The 19,009-nt window shown below is 43.4% G+C and overlaps 1 protein-coding gene across 13 annotated transcripts in view; it reads left to right on the top strand.

The window, feature by feature from the left end:
* ablim1b (actin binding LIM protein 1b) overlaps positions 1-19,009 on the top strand; it is a 428,496-nt gene that overhangs the window by 341,779 nt on the left and 67,708 nt on the right. For all 13 annotated transcript variants that reach the window (XM_073027825.1, XM_073027813.1, XM_073027823.1 and 10 more), the window contains one exon: positions 10,383-10,418. In XM_073027825.1, coding sequence (XP_072883926.1) covers positions 10,383-10,418 — 36 coding nt within the window. The remainder of the gene's footprint in view (positions 1-10,382; positions 10,419-19,009) is intronic.

Below are 19,009 nucleotides of genomic sequence, written 5' to 3'. Positions count from 1 at the left end.
GGTTTCTGTGATGTATAGATGGAGTTGATGGGGGGGTTGGTTTCTGTGATGTAGAGATGGAGTTGATAGGGTGTTGGTTTCTGTGATGTATAGGTGGAGTTGGTAGAGGGGGTTTGGTTTCTGTGATGTATAGATGGAGTTGGTAGAGGGGGTTTGGTTTCTGTGATGTAGAGATGGAGTTGATAGAGGGGGTTTGGTTTCTGTGATGTGTAGATGGAGTTGATAGGGGGGTTGGTGTCTGTGATGTATAGATGGAGTTGATGGGGGGTTGTTTTCTGTGATGTATAGATGGAGTTGATAGAGGGGGTTTGGTTTCTGTGATGTGTAGATGGAGTTGATAGAGGGGGTTGGTTTCTGTGATGAAGAGATGGAGATGATGGGGGGTAGGATTCTGTGATGTATTGATGGAGTTGATGGGGGGTAGGTTTCTGTGATGTATAGATGGAGTTGATGGGGGGTTGGTGTCTGATGTATGGGGGGTAGGTTTCAGTGATGTGTAGATGGAGTTGATGGGGGGGTTGGTTTCTGTGATGTGTAGATGGAGTTGATGGGGGGTTGGTTTCTGTGATGTATAAATGGAGTTGATGGGGGGGTTTGGTGTCTGTGATGTATAGATGGAGTTGATGGGGGGGTTGGTTTCTGTGATGTATAGATGGAGTTGATAGAGGGGGGTTGGTTTCTGTGATATATAGATGGAGTTGATAGAGGGGGTTTGGTTTCTGTGATGTATAGATGGAGTTGATGGGGCGGTCTGTTTCTGTGATGTATAGATGGAGTTGATAGAGGGGGGTTGGTTTCTGTGATGTATAGATGGAGTTGATAGAGGGGGGTTGGTTTCTGTGATGTATAGATGAAGTTGATAGAGGGGGGTTGGTTTCTGTGAAGTAGAGATGGAGTTGATAGAGGGGGGCTGGTTTCTGTGATGTATAGATGGAGTTGATGAGGGGGCTTGTTTCTGTGATGTATAGATGGAGTTGATAGAGGGGGGATGGTTTCTGTGATGTATAGATGGAGTTGATGGGGGGTTGGTTTCTGTGATGTATAGATGGAGTTGATAAAGGGGGGTTGGTTTCTGTGAAGTAGAGATGGAGTTGATAGAGGGGGTTTGGTTTCTGTGAAGTAGAGATGGATTTGATAGAGGGGGGTCTGTTTCTGTGATGTATAGATGGAGTTGATGAGGGGGCTTGTTTCTGTGATGTGTAGATGGAGTTGATAGAGCGGGTTGGTTTCTGTGATGTATAGATGGAGTTGATGGGGGGTAGGTTTCTGTGATGTATAGATGGAGTTGATGTGGGGTTGGTGTCTGTGATGTGTAGATGGAGTTGATGGGGGGGGTTGGTGTCTGTGATGTGTAGATGGAGTTGATGGGGGATAGGTTTCTGTGATGTATAGATGGAGTTGATGGGGGGGTTGGTTTCTGTGAAGTATAGATCGAGTTGATAGAGGGGGTTTGGTTTCTGTGATGTATAGATGGAGTTGATAGAGGGGGGTTTGGTTTCTGTGATGTATAGATGGAGTTGATGGGGGGTAGGTTTCTGTGATGTATAGATGGAGTTGATGGGGGGTTGGTGTCTGTGATGTGTAGATGGAGTTGATGGGGGGGTTGGTGTCTGTGATGTGTAGATGGAGTTGATGGGGGGGTAGGTTTCGGTGATGTATAGATGGAGTTGATGGGGGGGGTTTGGTTTCTGTGATGTAGAGATGGAGTTGATAGAGGGGCGGTTGGTTTCTGTGATGTAGAGATGGAGTTGATAGAGGGGGTTTGGTTTCTGTGATGTGTAGATGGAGTTGATGGGGGGTTGGTTTCTGTGATGTATAGATGGAGTTGATAGAGGGGGGCTGGTTTCTGTGATGTATTGATGGAGTTGATAGAGGGGGGGGTTGGTTTCTGTGATGTATTGATGGAGTTGATAGAGGGGGGGGTTGGTTTCTGTGATGTATAGATGGAGTTGATAGAGCGGGGCTGGTTTCTGTGATGTATAGATGGAGTTGATGGGGGGTAGGTTTCTGTGATGTATAGATGGAGTTGATGGGGGGTTGGTGTCTGTGATGTGTAGATGGAGTTGATGGGGGGGTTGGTGTCTGTGATGTGTAGATGGAGTTGATGGGGGGGTAGGTTTCTGTGATGTATAGATGGAGTTGATAGAGGGGAGGTTGGTTTCTGTGATGTAGAGATGGAGTTGATAGAGGGGGTTTGGTTTCTGTGATGTGTAGATGGAGTTGATGGGGGGTTGGTTTCTGTGATGTATAGATGGAGTTGATAGAGGGGGGCTGGTTTCTGTGATGTGCAGATGGAGTTGATGGGGGGGCTGGTTTCTGTGATGAAGAGATGGAGTTGATAGAGGGGGGCTGGTTTCTGTGAAGTAGAGATGGAGTTGATGGGGGGTTGGTGTCTGTGATGTAGAGATGGAGTTGATGGGGGGGTTGGTGTCTGTGATGTGTAGATGGAGTTGATGGGGGGGTTGGTGTCTGTGATGTGTTGATGGAGTTGATGGGGGGGTTGGTGTCTGTGATGTGTAGATGGAGTTGATGGGGGGGTAGGTTTCTGTGATGTATAGATGGAGTTGATGGGGGGATTGGTTTCTGTGATGTAGAGATGAAGTTGATGGGGGGGTTGGTGTCTGATATGTAGATGGAGTTGATGGGGGGATTGGTTTCTGTGATGTAGAGATGAAGTTGATGGGGGGGTTGGTGTCTGATATGTAGATGGAGTTGATGGGGGGATTGGTTTCTGTGATGTAGAGATGGAGTTGATGGGGGGGTTGGTGTCTGTGATGTAGAGATGGAGTTGATAGGGGTGTTGGTGTCTGTGATGTGTAGATGGAGTTGATGGGGGGGGGTAGGTTTCTGTGATGTAGAGATGGAGTTGATAGGGGGGTTGGTTTCTGTGATGTATAGATGGAGTTGATGGGGGGTTGGTTTCTGTGATGTATAGATGGAGTTGATAGAGGGGGTTTGGTTTCTGTGATGTGTAGATGGAGTTGATAGAGGGGGTTGGTTTCTGTGATGTATAGATGGAGTTGATGGGGGTTTGGTTTCTGTGATGTAGAGATGGAGTTGATAGAGGGGGTTTGGTTTCTGTGATGTGTAGATGGAGTTGATAGGGGGGTTGGTGTCTGTGATGTATAGATGGAGTTGATGGGGGGTTGTTTTCTGTGATGTATAGATGGAGTTGATAGAGGGGGTTTGGTTTCTGTGATGTGTAGATGGAGTTGATAGAGGGGGTTGGTTTCTGTGATGAAGAGATGGAGATGATGGGGGGTAGGATTCTGTGATGTAGAGATGGAGTTGATGGGGGGGTTGGTTTCGGTGAATTAGGGATGGAGTTGATAGGGGGTTGGTTTCTGTGATGTATAGATGGAGTTGATAGAGGGGGTTTGGTTTCTGTGATGTGTAGATGGAGTTGATAGAGGGTGTTTGGTTTCTGTGATGTAGAGATGGAGTTGATAGAGGGGGGGTTGGTTTCTGTGATGTATAGATGGAGTTGATGGGGGGGTTGGTTTCTGTGATGTAGAGATGGAGTTGATAGGGTGTTGGTTTCTGTGATGTATAGGTGGAGTTGGTAGAGGGGGTTTGGTTTCTGTGATGTATAGATGGAGTTGGTAGAGGGGGTTTGGTTTCTGTGATGTAGAGATGGAGTTGTTGGGGGGATTGGTGTCTGTGATGTAGAGATGGAGTTGTTGGGGGGATTGGTGTCTATGATGTATAGATGGAGTTGATAGAGGGGGGGTTGGTTTCTGTGATGTGTAGATGGAGTTGTTGGGGGGGTTGTTGTCTGTGATGTGTAGATGGAGTTGATGGTGGGGTTGGTGTCTGTGATGTATAGATGGAGTTGATTGAGGTGGTTTGGTTTCTGTGATGTAGAGATGGAGTTGTTGGGGGGGTTGGTGTCTGTGATGTGTAGATGGAGTTTTTGGGGGGGTTGGTGTCTGATATGTAGATGGAGTTGTTGGGGGGATTGGTGTCTGTGATGTAGAGATGGAGTTGATGGGGGTGTTGGTGTCTGTGATGTAGAGATGGAGTTGATAGAGGGGTTGGTTTCTGTGATGTATAGATGGAGTTGATGGGGGGGTTGGTGTCTGTGATGTATAGATGAAGTTGATGGGGGGGTTGGTGTCTGATATGTAGATGGAGTTGTTGGGGGGATTGGTGTCTGTGATGTAGAGATGGAGTTGATGGGGGGGTTGGTGTCTGTGATGTGTAGATGGAGTTGATAGAGGGGGTTTGGTTTCTGTGATGTATAGATGGAGTTGATGGGGGGGTTGGTTTCTGTGATGTATAGATTGAGTTGATGGGGGGGTTGGTGTCTGTGCAGTATAGATGGAGTTGATAGAGGGGGTTTGGTTTCTGTGATGTATAGATGGAATTGATCGGGGGGTTGGTTTCTGTGATGTATAGATGGAGTTGATGGGGGGGTTGGTGTCTGTGCAGTATAGATGGAGTTGATGGGGGGGTTGGTGTCTGTGATGTATAGATGGAGTTGATGGGGGTAGGTTTCTGTGATGTATAGATGGAGTTGATCGGGGGGTTGGTGTCTGTGATGTGTAGATGGAGTTGATGGGGGGCTTTGGTTTCTGTGATGTATAGATGGAGTTGATGGGGGTTTGGTGTCTGTGATGTATAGATGGAGTTGATGGGGGGTTGGTTTCTGTGATGTAGAGATGGAGTTGATAGGGGGGGTTTGGTTTCTGTGATGTGTAGATGGAGTTGATGGGGGGTTGGTTTCTGTGATGTATAGATGGAGTTGATAGAGGGGGGCTGGTTTCTGTGATGTGCAGATGGAGTTGATGGGGGGGCTGGTTTCTGTGATGAAGAGATGGAGTTGATAGAGGGGGGCTGGTTTCTGTGAAGTAGAGATGGAGTTGATGGGGGGTTGGTGTCTGTGATGTAGAGATGGAGTTGATGGGGGGGTTGGTGTCTGTGATGTGTAGATGGAGTTGATGGGGGGGTTGGTGTCTGTGATGTGTTGATGGAGTTGATGGGGGGGTTGGTGTCTGTGATGTGTAGATGGAGTTGATGGGGGGGTAGGTTTCTGTGATGTATAGATGGAGTTGATGGGGGGATTGGTTTCTGTGATGTAGAGATGAAGTTGATGGGGGGGTTGGTGTCTGATATGTAGATGGAGTTGATGGGGGGATTGGTTTCTGTGATGTAGAGATGAAGTTGATGGGGGGGTTGGTGTCTGATATGTAGATGGAGTTGATGGGGGGATTGGTTTCTGTGATGTAGAGATGGAGTTGATGGGGGGGTTGGTGTCTGTGATGTAGAGATGGAGTTGATAGGGGTGTTGGTGTCTGTGATGTGTAGATGGAGTTGATGGGGGGGGGTAGGTTTCTGTGATGTAGAGATGGAGTTGATAGGGGGGTTGGTTTCTGTGATGTATAGATGGAGTTGATGGGGGGTTGGTTTCTGTGATGTATAGATGGAGTTGATAGAGGGGGTTTGGTTTCTGTGATGTGTAGATGGAGTTGATAGAGGGGGTTGGTTTCTGTGATGTATAGATGGAGTTGATGGGGGTTTGGTTTCTGTGATGTAGAGATGGAGTTGATAGAGGGGGTTTGGTTTCTGTGATGTGTAGATGGAGTTGATAGGGGGGTTGGTGTCTGTGATGTATAGATGGAGTTGATGGGGGGTTGTTTTCTGTGATGTATAGATGGAGTTGATAGAGGGGGTTTGGTTTCTGTGATGTGTAGATGGAGTTGATAGAGGGGGTTGGTTTCTGTGATGAAGAGATGGAGATGATGGGGGGTAGGATTCTGTGATGTAGAGATGGAGTTGATGGGGGGGTTGGTTTCGGTGAATTAGGGATGGAGTTGATAGGGGGTTGGTTTCTGTGATGTATAGATGGAGTTGATAGAGGGGGTTTGGTTTCTGTGATGTGTAGATGGAGTTGATAGAGGGTGTTTGGTTTCTGTGATGTAGAGATGGAGTTGATAGAGGGGGGGTTGGTTTCTGTGATGTATAGATGGAGTTGATGGGGGGGTTGGTTTCTGTGATGTAGAGATGGAGTTGATAGGGTGTTGGTTTCTGTGATGTATAGGTGGAGTTGGTAGAGGGGGTTTGGTTTCTGTGATGTATAGATGGAGTTGGTAGAGGGGGTTTGGTTTCTGTGATGTAGAGATGGAGTTGTTGGGGGGATTGGTGTCTGTGATGTAGAGATGGAGTTGTTGGGGGGATTGGTGTCTATGATGTATAGATGGAGTTGATAGAGGGGGGGTTGGTTTCTGTGATGTGTAGATGGAGTTGTTGGGGGGGTTGTTGTCTGTGATGTGTAGATGGAGTTGATGGTGGGGTTGGTGTCTGTGATGTATAGATGGAGTTGATTGAGGTGGTTTGGTTTCTGTGATGTAGAGATGGAGTTGTTGGGGGGGTTGGTGTCTGTGATGTGTAGATGGAGTTTTTGGGGGGGTTGGTGTCTGATATGTAGATGGAGTTGTTGGGGGGATTGGTGTCTGTGATGTAGAGATGGAGTTGATGGGGGTGTTGGTGTCTGTGATGTAGAGATGGAGTTGATAGAGGGGTTGGTTTCTGTGATGTATAGATGGAGTTGATGGGGGGGTTGGTGTCTGTGATGTATAGATGAAGTTGATGGGGGGGTTGGTGTCTGATATGTAGATGGAGTTGTTGGGGGGATTGGTGTCTGTGATGTAGAGATGGAGTTGATGGGGGGGTTGGTGTCTGTGATGTGTAGATGGAGTTGATAGAGGGGGTTTGGTTTCTGTGATGTATAGATGGAGTTGATGGGGGGGTTGGTTTCTGTGATGTATAGATTGAGTTGATGGGGGGGTTGGTGTCTGTGCAGTATAGATGGAGTTGATAGAGGGGGTTTGGTTTCTGTGATGTATAGATGGAATTGATCGGGGGGTTGGTTTCTGTGATGTATAGATGGAGTTGATGGGGGGGTTGGTGTCTGTGCAGTATAGATGGAGTTGATGGGGGGGTTGGTGTCTGTGATGTATAGATGGAGTTGATGGGGGTAGGTTTCTGTGATGTATAGATGGAGTTGATCGGGGGGTTGGTGTCTGTGATGTGTAGATGGAGTTGATGGGGGGCTTTGGTTTCTGTGATGTATAGATGGAGTTGATGGGGGTTTGGTGTCTGTGATGTATAGATGGAGTTGATGGGGGGTTGGTTTCTGTGATGTAGAGATGGAGTTGATAGAGGGGGTTTGGTTTCTGTATTGTGTAGATGGAGTTGATAGGGGGGTTGGTGTCTGTGATGTGTAGATGGAGTTGATGGGGGGATTGTTGTCTGTGATGTAGAGATCGAGTTGATAGGGGGGTTGGTGTCTGTGATATGTAGATGGAGTTGATGGGGGGGTTGTTTTCTGTGATGTATAGATGGAGTTGATGGGGGGATTGGTGTCTGTGATGTAGAGATGGAGTTGATAGGGGGGTTGGTGTCTGTGCAGTATAGATGGAGTTGATAGTGGGGGGCTGGTTTCTGTGATGTGTAAATGGAGTTGATAGAGGGGGTGGTTTCTGTGATGTGTAAATGGAGTTGATAGAGGGGGGTGGTTTCTGTGATTTATAGATGGAGTTGATAGAGCGACGGTTGGTTTCTGTGAAGTAGAGATGGAGTTGATGGGGGGAGTTTGGTTTCTGTGATGTATAGATGGAGTTGATAGAGCGGGGCTGGTTTCTGTGATGTGCTGAGCCGTGTCCGTATCTCTCTCCAGTTTCTTGTGGTCACGTACAGATTAATTATCTGGACGTGATGCATCCTGGGAGGATGTTTTGTATGATGTGGGAATAATAACCTGAACATTGTTTCCCTTTTTTCAAGAAAAACACATAATAATTTCTCTAGTGTGTTCAGCTACCATATTAGTTACAGGATAGATGTACTGCTTTCTGCAGCTGATATTTCCCCAGACTAAAATTATTCTGTCACTATTTATTTGAAGTGGTGAGGTACTTGGTGATAGGTTGTTATGAAGTAAAGAAATGGTGAAACCATATTTCCCAATGTATTATCTTAGATTGGGGTATCTGCAAAGGTCACACCAGGTTCACTCCCTGCAACTTGGTAGGATAATTGCATGTTGGCATAAATGGTAGGCCAGTCCAGTGATGACAAGCCAGGAAGTGATGTCACAGCTTCATACCATATGTAGTATAAATTCGGCAGTCTCGGTGGCAGCTCAGACTTAATAAAAAAATTCTGGTGGCTGTGGTTGCAGAAACTTTGTTTTCATCACCTTCTCTTGAAAGTCCAATAATCAACTCAAGCCCAAAGCTTAAATAGGAAGGATGTAAAGGTACCCCTCCCTTTGAATCTAGCTCTCCAGCAGAAATGTTGGTAGCAGTAAAATAATAATAGCAGTCTTTCAATCTCATGGTCAATTACCACAGGCAAAGGTAATATAGGTGCTTGTGTAGTGTGGGTGATCAAAGTTCATGAGAAAGTATGAAGAACAGAGGTAGGATAGACAGCATAGCACAGTTATCCTGTCACTACATAGCTTTATGATCAGCAGCACAAACAAAGTGCTTCAGGATCTGATGAAGGGTCTCACCCCAAAATGTCAACTATTTAGTTTTTTCCATAGATGCTGCCTGACCTGCTGAGATCCTCCAACATTTGTGTGTGTGTTGCTTTGGATTTCCAATATCCTCAGAATCTCTTGTGTTCGTGATCAGCAGTTCTCCTTTGGTGCCTCACTGTTACAAATAGGGGAACTTTAATAATCGTTGACAGATTAGGCATCTGACAAGCCCCTTCAGGTCTTCTTGTTTAGCAACCCATGTCCAGCTGCAGCAAGATTTATTAGGTTTCATTCAGGGTTTGGGGACATTGGCAGTTCTTTTATTTTGCCTCATTTGAGCTGAGGCCAATCTATGGTGAGGATGAGTTCAGAAAACTCAGTCCAGATTCACGTCAGTGAACTTCATGTGGCTCACCATCAAACTGTGCAATAACACTAGCAACAAATAAAGACTAAATCAATACATTGGATACTTAACACTGCATATACTAAGAAGAGATTTAAATGGTTGGAAATAATGATTTACCGAGGGACTAAACTCTATTATTATGTTCTCTGTCATACCTTTTATATTTGCACCTCCCTCTTGTACAGAGGACAGGGATATGACAAAAGGTCATTTTTATATCTTCTGAAATTCCTGAAGTAATTAATGCTTGATTTGAAAGTTTGCCAAGAGTCAATTAACATTCTTATGTAATGCCTCATCCTGGTTTGAGTGCATTTAAAAATATATTTTCAGAAATCCTGCAATACTACATTGATTCTTGAGTTAAAGAGCTAAACAATACTACTAAACATCAAACTATCCTAATAAAAGTATACACCAATTTGCAATTTATCAAAATGGAATTTCATTGATCTGATTTGAACGTACATCTTTGAGGGAGTTATTGCTTAATCAGAAGCAAATTATTTTGGAAATCATGCTTTTTTGTCCAAATTACCTGGCAGATGTTTATATTAAAATCTGCAATTATAAAAGTGCATGTCACTTTATACTACATGGAAAATTTCTTGCCTCTTTAGTGCAATCATTGAATGTGGATGTTGCCAACAAGGGCAACATGATTGCCCATCCTGAACTCACTTTGAACTCTGTAGTTTGTCCAGTCATTTCAAAAACTCAGTAGAAATTCTGCCCCATTGCTGGGGTTCTAGAATCAGTCTGGTGAAGACATCAACTTTCATTAATGATCCAGTCGTGAATTTGATGGCAGTCCAGTGGTTTTAGGGGCATTATTGCTGAAGCTAGGATTCTAAATTTATGACTGTGACAGAATTAGCTGCTGTGTATAGTTTGAACCTGTTTTACAAGATCATTAGTTCAGGCCTCTACCGCAGTTATTTGGTCCTGAGTGATGTTTCCTCAGTGATGTTATCAAGTCAGAAAGAGACAGGGACAGAGTGAATGCATTTGCTTGTACGTTAGAGCCTTTTGTCTAGCCTCTCAATTAAAATGAGCTGCTGTTAATCCAATCCAGGAAGGAGACACAATACTGATCAACTGGTCTGCATATTTTCCAAAAAATGTGGTTTGCTATGATTCCTAAACTAAAGTAAATGATTCAATGAGGAAAAAACTTGTAAGTGTTGATATATGTACAACATATTATATTGCTTGTTAGTATTAACAACTTGTGTGTCTTGGTTCATACTTTGTCCACATGTTTTCCTGATTTTCATCTGTTTCATTATGACATTTATGGAATATTTTGTTTGATGTATCATGACCTGTTTCATTTTGAATTGTGTGTTTTGCTAAATTTATATGCCCCAGAAACAAACCAAGAGGTTTATGGTGAGTCACTTTCTGAGACTTAATTAATTTCTATCTGATGTACCCACAAAATGGTTTTACATGTTTTTTTTTCCTTTTCTTTGATATCTCCAGTCGCCAAGGACACTTTCCCCTACACCTTCAGCTGAGGTCAGTATATCCCTTCACATTTGCCTCCCAGCCTTCTCCTTTTGCTTCATGCAATAGTGTTTGAAGTTCAAAGTACATGTATGTCACCATACACAACCCTGAGATTCAGTTTGTTGTGGGCATTCACAGTAAATACGAGAAACACAATAGAATCAATGAAAGACTGCACGCAACAGGATGGACAAACAACCCAGTCTGCAAAAGACAACAAACCCTGTGCACATGCAAAAAGAAATAATAATAATAATAATAATAATAATAATAAATAAGCAATATTATTGAGAACATGAGAGTCCTTGGAAACGAGTTCATTAGTTGTGGGAACATTTCAATGATGGGGCAAGTGAAGTTGGGTAAAGTTATCCCTTCTGGTCAGGAGCCTGATGGATGAGGGGTAATAACTGTTCCTGAACCTGAAGGTGTGAGTCCTGAGGCTCCTGTACCTCCTTTCTGATGGTAGCAGCAATTTGAACGAACTGGTCCATGAGCCTGAATGATTGAGGGGTATTAGGGCCTTCAATGGTTGAGGGGTATTAGGGCCTTCAGTGCATCAGCAGAGCTGTAAAGTTAGGTTAACAGATCTGATGGGGTGTGTCCAATTCCAGCTGTATGGCAACAAAGGCAGTGTGTGTGGAAGCATTTGAGTTACTGTGCAGCAGCTAAGAGGGAACAATGATCAACATTAACACAGAAAACAGTCAATTCATGTCCACTACAATTACATTTATCTTTTTTAAACAAATAGATCTACTTGGGATGGATAATACCACATTTGTCTGGGGCACATGCAAATCCCAATTTCTGGTCACACTTAAAATGAACAAATTAATATGTCCAAGCCATGCGACATTAGAGCTATTTCCAGTTGAACTAAGTTTATTTTTAAGTCTCATTTTGTCTGGTAGTCGAATGCTGTTGAGTAACAAATTGGGGAAAGGAACAGAGAACACTATTTTTAATCTCTCTTCACGATTCTTCTTCATATCCTGATTCAAGTTTTGCTCAGTTTGTGGAAGGAAACTCACATATTGTAGTTCCAGATGGCAGTGAGATGAGCCAGTGAGAATTATAGGCCGTCTCTGGGTTATGATACCAAAGTTATGGACAACTGTATGTATAATTGTGCTCTCATAATACTATTAAACTCAAAATCCCAACTTAAGTACATACATTCTCTCCTGTCAATGCTAGAACCAGTTTCCTCTTGTTTTCCACTTCTAGTAATTATCCATTATTGCAGTCTTATGTTCTTTTGATGCCATTCATTACTGTGGAGTCATGGTCACAATATTGAGTGAATTTTGTGTACTTTTTAACTTATGAATCAAATCATTTTATGGACATCTGTAAATGCAGAACCGGCTTGTAGGAACTATGCATCTGTTCTCTATTTGTTTTGGATTCTGGTTATTATGGTAACTAGTCACATGAGTGGAGGTGTGGTAAATAGGAAGTGGATAAGTTACATGTTCTTGCTTACTTTGTGGCAGTTTGTAGCTCAGGACCAGCGGAGGTCGTACCGTTGCTGACCACTTAATATTGCTTCAAGTTTGTATGTTTGCTAATTAATGAAGGTTCGAATAAAGGATTTTAATTCATAGAACTCAGAAGAGTACAGCAGAGGAACAGGCCCTTTGGCCCACAATGCTGTGCTGAGCCAGCTAAAAAGAACATCAAAAGACACCAAAGACTAATCCCTCCTACCTACACACTATCCATATCCCTTCATCTTCCTCATATTTATGTGCCTGACTTCTCTTAAAATCCTGTACCACCATACCAGGCCATTCCAGGGGTCTTTGAGTGAAAAACTTACCCCTCACATCCCCTTTGAACCAACACCCCCTCACCTTCAATGCATTCCCTCTGCTATTAGATAGTTTTAACCTGGGACAAAAATACTCCCTGTCTGCTATATCTGTGCCTCTCATAATCTTATAAACCTCTATCCGATCTCTTTGGAGCAATCATTTTATTGGAGTTGAGGGTGTGTCATACGAGTGTAACAACTACGTGGCGATTGCAGGCTAGCTGCAATTGTTTTCTTTTAATTTTGCCTCTGCATTGTTTATTTCTGAGGAGAGCCCAGACAGATCACTGAGCCGTTTCTGGAATGTTGTGTCACTTGCTAATTCCTGTCAGCAGTGTTGCTGCCTTTAAAATATAGGGTCTACACAAGGCCTAGTCCATCCCCATCATCCTTTGCCTCTGATGTTCCTGAACTCTCTCTTGTAGTACATCTATCCAAGGCTCCAGTATGGGGTTGTGGTGGCTGCTTGCTAGTTCATAAACTTGCACAATAGTTCAATGCCTAAATTATAAATGTTCTCAGTTACCATTGAAAGGCCTCTTTGAAGATCACACCAGGAGTCACAGTTAACCTAATCTTTTCATGTTGAATTAATCAGATGTCCCACCACTCAATCAGACTGACCTCCTGGTTATGTGATTATAAGTATACTGTGTGATTTTTTTTCTACTGCTCTCGGTATCGAGTTTGTTTTCTATTAAAACAAATATTTTCTATGAAAACTATTAAATAAAATGGAAGGGCCAAAAAAGCCAACTGTTTAAATTGTCTACCCTCCTAAAACTCTTCCTAAATCATCACATCTCCTCCTCCTTCGTCTTCTTAAGCCCATCACCCCAATGGGGCATAGGCTGCCAACAGCAGCTCATCAGAGTCCTCTGTCCTAGGACAAAGATTGATCAGCTCTTAGTATCTCTTAGTATCTTTCCCTTCAGTTAGTCCTGACGAAGGGTCTCGCCCGAAACGTCGACAGTGCTTCTCCTTATAGATGCTGCCTGGCCTGCTGTGTTCCACCAGCATTTTGTGTGTGTTGATTGATCAGCTTTGTGGCTTCCGGTTTCACCACAGGACATAACTCTTCTAGTGAAGATCTTTCCTCTCCCAGTGTTGAGGTCTTTGGCATTTCTGTCGCACTGGCTTTTTACAAGTCAGGGTTGCAAGCACCATGCCCAACCCCTGTCCTTTCACAGCCAGGATTCAATCTGTCCACAGTGAAGTCATCACATCTTACCTAGAGCAAAACACAAGCTGCTAGAGGAACACCACAGGTCAAGCAGCATCTGTGGAGGCAGGGATAGTCAACGTCAGGACTGAAAAGTCAATTATCCCCCTGCCTTCACTCCCGCTGGCTAACACAGGGAGTTCCTCCAGCAGCTTTTTAGTTCCTCTATATTCCAGCATCCGCAGTCTCTAGCTCCTCCTTCCCCACTTCTCGTTCGTGCAGGATTCATTTCCTGTGTGGTGTCTACCTTCCTCTCTTGCGATACTCCTTACGTTACCTGAATAATCTTTCTGTCCTCTCAGCTTTCTGTTCAGTTTGTTTTCTCAAACAGGCCATTGAGTTGGCTTAGATTAACATTTTGTTTTCTCCCTTGGCGTGTTTCCATTGACACAGCGACTGTTGTGCAGTAAACTTGCTCTTTTCAGCGGGAAGGTTTCTGACAAAGCTGGAAAAAACGTTGTATTTCTTGGAGCTTTCTGGTTGGTTGTGATGTTGACTGAAAACTCAGTTTCTAAAGAATTGGAGATGTTAAAGGACTGTAGAGGGGCCCCTTCTTACCCGTCTTAGCCAAGCTGATGTTAATCAAGCATTATGGACTTGGAAGCACAAAATTTTCCACTGAAATCAAAAGTACAAGTGTAGAATTAGCAACATATAAAAATAGTTTCAGTGAAAGTTTTATTCAATCCAATTTTTTAGTCTGCTTAAGAAGGCCCAAACTAATCCAAATAAAATCTTAATCGAAGTAAATCCCAAGTACATTTACCTGTGCATTGGGCTGTTTGCTTCCCCACAGAGAGTCTCCCTGAGGTTTAGCTGGAAAAGTTACTGAACAATGTTGGCTGCAGTATTAGGTGAAAGGAGTCCCAGCTGGCAACACAGCCAGAGCCCTGAGTAAATAAGGTTGCATGTTCACTGAAACAAATTTGCTTGGGACAGCCAGACATCTTGAATTTGTTGCAGATTTCAATCTCATTACTCGCTGGAAGTTTCCAGAATGCTTATTTTGAGAACAAGAAAAGAAAGGGATTTGACAAAGGAAAGGGCCAGTTGTACATAGAAGTTCTTCTTTGTTCATTTTGCCGCTGGCATTTAGGGCAGCAATGAAGATGCCCCCATCTCTGACAACTTACATGGCTTCCTTCATCGTGCCAGTAGCTTCCTCTCAGTTCTCACTAGTCAATCATGCAAGTCCCAGGTGGAGACTCAGGAAAGCTGTCACACTCAGATGTAGAAGGAAACTTTATTGCTGTTTCCGTAATGGTTTTGTTTGACCAACCAGGGTTGTTAGCTTGGCAAAAACTACACCATGAAGACAAAAGAACACTCCAAGCAACTCTGTGAAAAGGTGATTGAAAAGCACAAGTCAGGAGATGGATACAGAAAAGTTCCAAGTCACTAATATCCCCTGAAGTACAGTTCAGTCAATCATCAAGAATTGGAAAGAATATGACACAGGTGTAAATCTGCCTAGAGCAGGCCATCCTCAAAAACTGAGTGACCATGCAAGATGGGAGTTAGTGAGGGAGGCCAACAGGAGTCCTAGGATAACTCCGGAGAAGTTACAAGCTTCAGTGGCTGAGATGGGAGAGACTACGCATACAACAACTGTTACCCAGATGCTTCACCAGTTGCAGCTTTAAGGGAGAGTGGCAAAGAGAAAGCCCCTGTTGGGGAAAAAAACTCACAGGAAATCTCGGCTAGAGTTTGCCAGAAGGCACATTGAGACTCTGAAGTCAGCTGGAAGAAGGTTCTATGGTCTGATGAAAGCAAAATTGAGCTTTTTGGCCATCAGACTAAGTGCTATGTTTAGTCAAACACCAAACATAGCACATCATCAGAAGCTCACCATTCCTGCTGTGAAGCATGGTGGTGGCTGCATCATGCTGTGGGGATGCTTCACTGCTGCAGGCCCTGGATGGTTTGTGAAGGTAGAGGGTAAAATTAATGCAACAAAATACAGGGAAATCCTGGAGGAAAACCTGATGTATCTGGACTTGAAAAGTACTGTTCACTCATGATCCCCATGTAATCTGACAGAGGTTGAGCAGTTTTGTAAAGAAGAATGGGGAAAAATTGTAGTGTTCAGATGTACAAAGCTGATAGAGACCTATCTACACAGACTCGAGGCTGTAATTGCTGCCAAAGGTGCATCTACTAAATACTGACTTGAAGGGATGAATACTTATGCAATCAATTATTTTGTGTTTTATATCTGTATTAATTTCTACCACTTTGTAGAGATCTATTTTCACTTTGACATGAAAGAGTCTTTCTCTGTTGATCAGTGTCAAAAAATCCAAATTAAATTCGTTGTGATTCAATGTTGTAAAACAATAAAACATGAAAACTTCCAAGCGAGGTTGTATAGTCCCTACTTTTTATAGGCACTGTACATTATTAGTAGGGGTATGGAGGACTATGGTCCTGGTGCACGTCATCAGGAGTAGACAATAGACACTAGGTGCAGGAGTAGGCCATTCGGCCCTTCTAGCCAGCACCGCCATTCACTGTGATCATGGCTGATCATACACAATCAGTACCCCATTCCTGCCCTCTCCCCATATCCCTTGACCCTGCTATCTATAAGAGCTCTATCTAACTCTCTCTTGAAAGTATCCAGAGACTTGGCCTCCACTGCCTTCTGGGGCAGAGCATTCCACATATCCACCACTCTCTGGGTAAAAAAGTTTTTCCGCATCTCTGTTCTAAATGGCCTACCCCTTATTCTTAAACTGTGGCCTCTAGTTCTGGACTCATCCATCAGCGGGAACATGCTTCCTGCATCCCTTAATAATCTTATATGTTTTAATCAGATCCCCTCTCATCCTAAATTCCAGTGTATACAAGCCCAGTTGCTCCAATCTTTCAACATATGACAGTCCCACCATTCTGGGAATTAACCTTGTGAACCTACGCTGCACTCCCTCAATAGCAAGAATGTCCTTCCTCAAATTTGGAGACCAAAACTGCACGCAATACTCCAGGTGGGGTCTCACCAGGGCCGTGTACAGCTGCAGAAGGACCTCTTTACTCCTATACTCAATTCCTCTTGTTATAAAAGCCAGCATGCCATTAGCTTTCTTCACTGCCTGCTGTACCTACATACTTGCTTTCATTGACTGATGTACAAGAACACCTAGATCTCGTTGTACTTCCCCTTTTCCTAACTTGACTCCATTTAGATAGTAATCTGCCTTCCTGTTCTTGCCACCAAAGTGGATAACCTCACATTTATCCACATTAAACTGCATCTGCCATACATTCGCCCACTCACCTAGCCTGTCCAAGTCACTGTGCATTCTCTTAACATCCTCCTGACATTTCACACTGCCACCCATCTTTATGTCATTGGCAAATTTGCTAATGTTACTTTTAATTTAAAAATGGCTCAGCATAGACTAGGTGAACCAAAGGACCTGTTTTGTGTTGTACTTTCTATGATTCTATATCACGCCTTGCGGTCTCTAACTCTAAATTCACCTAATCAAACTAAAGACAAAACTTGAAACTGTCACAAAACTCTTTGCTTTTACCCTCACTCCACCCATATAACTAACTACCATAAGAAATGCACAACACAAAATACAATGCAGATCAAAAACAGATATGTGGCTCCTACACGCCTAATGCTTCCAGTTCCAGTTCGCCCTCCGTGATTCGGAGGTGCTGTGCTCACCCTGCCTGAGGTCAGACACACCCTCCTTTTGCCTCCGGGCAAAAGGTTTTGTCTGGATAAAGGAGAAGAGCTTAAGCTTTGGATGTAATTGGATGAATCATTATAAATATTAAAAATATGCAAATCAGTTTCTACTGAAGTTGCTAAAATAAAACACAGCGTATTTTGCAATGCAATTCCATTTAATTAAATCTGCTTTAAGAGGATTGAAATATATTTTCAGAGTGCCAATTTGGAGTAAGATGAAAATGGCAAAGAGGTGGTTTACCACAACAAATAGTTTTAATCACCCATGAGTGACATGTTTTGAAAAGATTAAAATAACCTTTAAAATAAATGTATCTTTTATTGGGATACCGATATACAGTATCAGTTCAGAGCTCATAAGATGATTTAATTTTAAATTGTAATATTTTTAAAAACTTTTACTAGTGTCCTGATTTCCAGAAGTCCCTGCTTAATTATGTACCCTCTTTGAAGGCCTCAAACTGAATGCAATGAGAAGCAGCTCTTAATAATTGTAAATCAGTCGGACCATGTGCACTATATAGTAGCTTTTAAAATTAATGGAAGAAATGGGAAATCTTGAATTGTATCTCTGTGTCAGTTATCGATCCATTTCACAGGCTCTGCCAGCTACCTCCCAAATTTTCAGTTCATGTTGGCTCTTAACGCTCCAATTCCCCTGGCCTTGTGGTTAGCGTGAGTCTAGTAGAGCTCAGGGCATCAGATTCCGGTGTCCTCTGTATGTCCTTCCTGTGCAACATGTGGGTTTTCCCCAGTGCTCCAGTTTTCTCCCACAGTCCAAACAAGCACTGGTTAGTAAGTCGAGTAACACACACAAAATGCTGGTGGAACGCAGCAGGCCAGGCAGCATCTATAGGGAGAAGTACAGGCGACGTTTCAGGCCGAGACCCTTTGTCAGGACTAACTGAAAGAAAAGATAGTAAGAGATTTGAAGGGGGAGGGGGAGGTCTGAAATGATAGAAGACAGTAGGGGAAGGGATGAAGCTAAGAGCTGGAAAGTTAATTGGCAAAAGGGATACGGAGCTGGAGAAGGGAAAGGATCATGGGACAGGAGGCCTAGGGAGAAAGAAAAGGGGAGGGGAGGACCAAGGGGAGAAGGAGAACAGGCAAGGAGTGATTGTGAGAGGGGCAGAGAGAGAAAACAGAAAAAGTTTGGGGGGGGGGGGGGAGAGAGAGAGATAAATAAATAAACAAACAGATAAGGGATGGGGTAAGAAGGGGAGAGGGGCATTAACATTCCACCAGCATTTTGTGTGTGTTGCTTGAATTTCCAGCATCTGCAGATTTCCTAGTGTTTGGGTTAGTAAGTTGATTGGTCATAGTAAATAGTCCCGAGATCCCGAGATTAGGTTGATGTTAAATCTGATTTGCTGGGGCATCACAGCTCAAAGGTCTGGAAGGGCCAATTGGAGGGGGTGGGGTGCGACAGTGGTGTTTGTGTGTATGAGAGTGAGAATCAGAATCAGGTTTATTATCACCGGCGTGTGATGTGAAATTTGTTAACTTAGCAGCAGCAGTTCAATGCAATACAGAAGAGAAAAAAATAATTATAATAAATAAAATAATAATAATAAATAAACAAGTAAATCAATTATGTATATTGAATAGATTTTTTTAAAATGTGCAAAAACAGAAACACTGTATTTTTTTTTAAAAGTGAGGTAGTGTCCAAAGATTCAATGTCCATTTGGGAATCAGATGACAGAGGGGAAGAAGCTGTTCCTGAATCGCTGAGTGTGTGTCTTCAGGCTTCTGTACCTCCTACCTGATGGTAACAGTGAGAAAAGGGCATGCCCTGGGTGCTGGAGGTCCTTAATAATTGACACTACCTTTCTGAGACACTGCTCCCTAAA

The sequence above is a fragment of the Hemitrygon akajei genome, chromosome 23 (assembly GCF_048418815.1).
Source record: "Hemitrygon akajei chromosome 23, sHemAka1.3, whole genome shotgun sequence".
NCBI lineage: Eukaryota > Metazoa > Chordata > Chondrichthyes > Myliobatiformes > Dasyatidae > Hemitrygon > Hemitrygon akajei.
The sequence above is the reverse complement of the archived record's forward strand: the minus strand, read 5'-3'. Positions and strand labels throughout refer to the sequence as shown.